At 39.9% G+C, this 5370-nt stretch overlaps 1 gene segment (V, D, J or C); it reads left to right on the top strand.

Moving 5' to 3' along the window:
• Positions 1 to 2553: 2553 nt before the first annotated feature.
• On the top strand, positions 2554 to 3094 carry LOC101022236. The segment is given in 2 exon segments: positions 2554 to 2628; positions 2752 to 3094. Coding segments are annotated over 2 exon segments (378 nt in total).
• The last annotated feature ends 2276 nt before the right edge of the window (positions 3095 to 5370 follow it).

Genomic DNA, 5370 nt, shown 5'->3' with positions numbered 1-5370 from the left:
TTATGGCCTGTGACACAGCCTTAGGAGGCCCTGCAAATATGTGCCAAATGTGGTTGGTTTACACGTTGGTTTTATACATTTTATGGAGACAGAAATTACAGGGAAAGACATAAATCAATACATATCAGATATACATTAGTTTGTTCTGGAAAGGTAGGAGAGCTTGAAGCAGGGGCTTCCAGGTCACAGGTGGCTTCAAAGCTTTCCTGATTGGCACCTGGTTGAAAGAGTTAAGCTCTGCCTAAAGAGTTGATTCATTATAAAGAAATACTTGAGTTTAGATAAGAGGGTGTGGAAGCCAAGGTTCTTGTCATGCAGATAAATCCTATGGGCTGCAAATAATGTAGATGGTGAATGTTGCTTATCAGACCTTTGAAGAAATGTCAGACTCTTTGGAAAAGATATAGTAAGAGGAGGAGATTCTCTGAAGAATGCAAATTTGGCCCACAACAGGCAACTTTGCGGGGCCACTTCAGAATATGTCAAAGAAATATTTTTAGGGGAAGATATTTAGATTTTCTTCAGGGCCTAATCTCTGTCATGTTGGAGTATAGTATCTTATTGCTACAAAGCGTCTGTTTTGTCAGTCTAAAGATCTCTGTTGTAATGATAATGCTGGTCAGTTGTGTCTGAACCCCAAAGGGCGGAGAGTATAATGAGGGATATCTAAACCCACCTGCCAGTCATGTCCTAACCTAGTTTTTCAGATTTCTTGGATGTTCTCTCTGCCAAAAGAGGAGTCCATTCTGTAGGTCAGTGGCTTATGACTTAATTTTTTGTTTTAACACACAGGGAAAACAAAAAAACAAAAAAACAAACAAAAACAAAAAACAAAATAAAAACACACAGTGTAAATTCAATCTAAAATTGATTAGTAAAAAAAAAAAAAATTAGTTGCTTCCCGAATATTCCTACATATCAAAGAACGAGAAATGGTAAGAATTCAGATGAGAAATACCCCCATACAAAAGATTAAGGATTTTTTTTTTTTTTTTTTACTATCTTAGTTTGGGTCCGCCAGCAATGAGGATTCCTGTTAGGTAGCAGATTTACACTGGGAGGAAAGGAAGAAAGGGAGGGAGGGAACAGAAGATGAATGGTAAAAGACACATCAACAACCACCTGACTCAGGATAAGTGAAGATCAGCCGCACGGTCTGTTTTCTCTGCTTTCAAGATGATGCCTGGAACATTGAGTTCTTCAAAGGAAGGAGGGCCGTAATGTAACATGTCAGGGCGAGCAAGAGAGAGATCCCAGCCCTATAACTCTTGTTTATAGTGGCACTGATATATTCCACTAGTAGAGGGCTCCACCCTCATGACCTAAACACATCCCAATACGCCCCACTGGCAATACCATTACACTGAGAATTAACTTTGGATTCTGGAGGACACAGTGAAACCATAAAACTTTCCTAAGGGGTACATATTCCAGGCCATCTGGCCAGAAATGCATGCAGGCAGTTCTCTGCCCAAGAGTATAAAGAACATAAGACATATATATGGTCATTGGAAGTCAGCAGAGGTACAGCAAAGGGAAAGCCCTAGATTACAGATGGGGACTGCTACATTCATCATGGTACAGTTAACCCTTGAATAGCTTGGGTTTAAAATTTGCAGATCCACTTATATTTTCTTCTGTGTGTGTCACCTGTGAGCAAGCACTTAATAAGTAGTAAATATATTTTCTCATTTTTATGGTTTCCTTAGTAACATTTTTTTCTTTAGCATACTTTGTTGGAAGAATAGTGTATGTAATATATAAAAAACTTAAAAAAGTGTTAATCAACTGTTTATCCCTAAGTCTTCCAGTCAAAAGTAATCTATTAGTACTTAAGTTAGGGAGACCAAAATTCTACACAGGTGCAGTCCATTTGGTCTCTGGGTATTAAAAAGACCTATTGCTCTTCATAATGGTGGGTCTGTGAGTGCTGCATTCATTGAAGAAGCACGGTATCGTTTTTGTGTATCTGTAATAAATTGTTTGATCTTATACTGGTAAGAACAATGGCATAACACCATTACCTAGCACTTACAAATATATATAGTATCATGTCAATAAATTTTATATATAATTTTTTAGAAAGGAAAAATGTTAAACTCACAGAAATGTTGCGAGCATAGCACAATTACCCCCTTCCCTAACTGGAATCATATGACAGTCTTTTGAAGACCTGAGAAACCTACCGTCTAACATTTTACTATGTGTTTCCTACAAACAAGAATATTCTCCTAAATAATCCCCATACACCAATGAAATACATTACTCCTTTGACTCCTGAGGAATATTTTAAATTGTCAAAAAAAATACCTAAAAAATGTTTCTCAAAACAAAATAGTCCCCAGTAGAAACATATTCTCTGCAGAAAAATTTGTGCTACCCTGGTCTGACCTGGGACACCTGGGGACACTGAGCCACTGCTGAGTTACTGAGATGAGCCAGTCCTGCAGCTGTGCCCAGCCTGCCGCATCCCCTGCTCATTTGCATGTTCCCAGAGCACAGCCTCCTGTCCTGAAGACTTATTAATAGGCTGGTCACACTTCATGTAGGAGTCAGAACCACTCAGGACTGGCATGGACATGAGGGTCCCCGCTCAGCTCCTGGGGCTCCTGCTGCTCTGGCTCCCAGGTGGAAGGAGAACACTAGAAGTTTACTCAGCCCAGTGTGGTCAGCACTGCCTGGCTATTCAGGGAAATTCTCTTACTACATGATTAATTGTGTGGACATTTGTTTTTATGTTTCCAATCTCAGGTGCCAAATGTGACATCCAGATGACCCAGTCTCCACCTTCCCTGTCGGCATCTGTAGGAGACAGAGTCACCATCACTTGCCAAGCCAGTCAGGGTATTAGCAACTGGTTAGCGTGGTATCAGCAGAAACCAGGGGAAGCCCCTAAGCTCCTGATCTATGCTGCATCCACTTTGCAAAGTGGGGTCCCATCAAGGTTCAGTGGCAGTGGATCTGGGACAGAATTCACTCTCACCATCAGCAGCCTGCAGCCTGAAGATTTTGCAACTTATTACTGTCAACAGCATAATAGTTACCCTCCCACAGTGTTACACACCCGAACATAAACCCCCAGGGAAGAAGATGTGTGAGGCTGGGCTGCCCCAGCTGCTCCTCCTGATGCCTCCATGGGCTGAGAGTGTTCCTCAGATGCAGCCACACTCTGATGGTGTCAGTAGAGGGAGACATGAAGTCACCTCTGCACCCGAATTCTTTTCTGTTTCTCAGCCCCAGCTGCACAGACATAGCAATGCCTCTCCTGATTTACTGAAGACAGAGATCATGACACCTGAGTAGTCTAGTTTATGGCTTCAGTTGGAATTCATATAACAGAGAAGACACCACTATAGATGTTCTAAGGAGGAACTGTCTTAATACAGAGAATTAGAGTCTAAACTACTGAAATCCACATAAAATGTAGAGATGAATCTCTAAATTTAATGTTTTATTTGCATAGAAATATTTGCCAAATGGGGCATACAGGAAAACTCTATGGTCTTCAATATATTGGGAGAACGAAGAGCAAGTTAGCATTTTATGAAAAAGGGAAAATGTTACCTATGGCTCATTGAGAAAGTTCATTGGCACTAGGAAGGGTTGGGAGCTGGCAGGCTCACACTTTTAAACAGTGGTGGACAAAGTGAATCCTAGAATTATATCAAGTTATCTCAGAAGTTATGGATCAATTTGGTTTCAGTTTACAAGAAGCCAAAGCAGTGAAGCTTGCAGAAAATTTTGTTACTGAAATACCAGGGATTCAGTGAAGATCCTGCTGCTCAGCACACAGAAAACCAATCACTAAGACAACAAGCATTGCCAAGAAACAGGCTTTAATCAGGTGCTGCAGCCGAGGAGATGGGACACCATTCACAAATGTATCTCCCTGACCAACTAAAATTAGGGGTTTATATAGCAGGGAAGAAATGTGGGAACACAGGAATTAAAGAGGGGTATGGAAGATAATTTGGTCAACAGGAAGCAGGAGGTCAGTTAGGCAATCATAATGGGTGAAGGGTCTGGCGTCTCACTGTCCTAATTCAGTGATATGTAAGGTTCAGCTCCTTTGATAGTATCTGAGAGGCCTGATGGTTGGTTTCCTGAGAAAAGATCTCAGATAAGACAAATGTAACTATCTTGAGTTTTAAGACTGGGGGAGTCAATTTCTATGTTTATTCAAAACCCATAAACATTAGTTCCCTGGGATAATAGGGCCTATTTCAATTGCATTCTAGGCACAATATTTTGCACCCTGAGTGCCTTTCCCTCCTGGTTTCTTGGCTTTGTTGTGTATGATAAGAATAACTCAATTCCTAGAATTAACTTTCACACTACAACCTTTTAAAGTCAAGGATATAGTAGTCATGAAAGTTGATACTAGAAGCAGGATTCTCTGGTGCTCCCTCAGAAAACAGAATGCATCTGGGCCTACAGGATGGGCTATCTAACCATGTGGCCCTCAGTCCTGTCTGGAAGCTTAGGGGTAGGGGTGCTGATGCGCTCAGCTTCGTACAGCATCTTTCCAGGTGTTTCTGCAGTACTCATCTCTGTCCCTGTGTCTTTCTTAGGTACCAGTGGAGAATATTCAGTCATCCTTTTGTGACTTCCAAATCTCATGGGAGGACCTCTTATTGGGCCACTCTATAGGATACAAGAGAGGCAAAAAATGATATTTACGTAAGGTAAAATGATCTTTCCCCCAATGAGAGCATTTTAAAAATTATATTTAAAGCCCCATGTTGAAAACATATCCAGCTTTATTTTATTAATGCAAATTTACATTTGCAAATATTTTCAAGATTTTAAAGGATGAAAACATAATTATTTGTCCATGGAATGATAAAACACCTCTATAATTAAATGGAGTAAACATTTTATTGAAAATTTGTACTCACTGAAATAAAGGAATATATTTTCAATATCTGAAGCTATGTTAGAAATTATTGGACTTAAATTCAATTGTGAGGTTTGGTTTGGGATGTTGTTCACTCCTGAGACCTGTCACAAGAATCTTGTGTCATGTGTAGTCACTGCTGTTCAGCTTTGTCCTCAGATAATTGATATCTGTAGGCTAAAGATAAGCTCAGTACCCTGCAGAGGAACCACTCAGCTGAGCCCTTCCTTGATCAGCCAGATGATTGTGAACATGAGCGTCCATGAACATGATAACAAATGTATACTATCAGCCACTGTGTTGTGTATTTAACCAGTTACCAATCATTATGCATAAAAGCTTACTGATACAGTATTTACACCTCTACCTACATGTACACACATGTATTTTTTCTTAAATTGGTGGTATAAATGTGAATATTCAGTAATCAAATTATGAAGTTATTAAAAGAAAATCAAAGACAAAATTAAAAC

This window comes from Papio anubis, unplaced genomic scaffold (genome assembly GCF_008728515.1).
Source record: "Papio anubis isolate 15944 unplaced genomic scaffold, Panubis1.0 scaffold668, whole genome shotgun sequence".
In the NCBI taxonomy this organism is placed as follows: Eukaryota; Metazoa; Chordata; class Mammalia; order Primates; family Cercopithecidae; genus Papio; species Papio anubis.
This window is presented reverse-complemented; position numbering and strand designations above follow the sequence as displayed.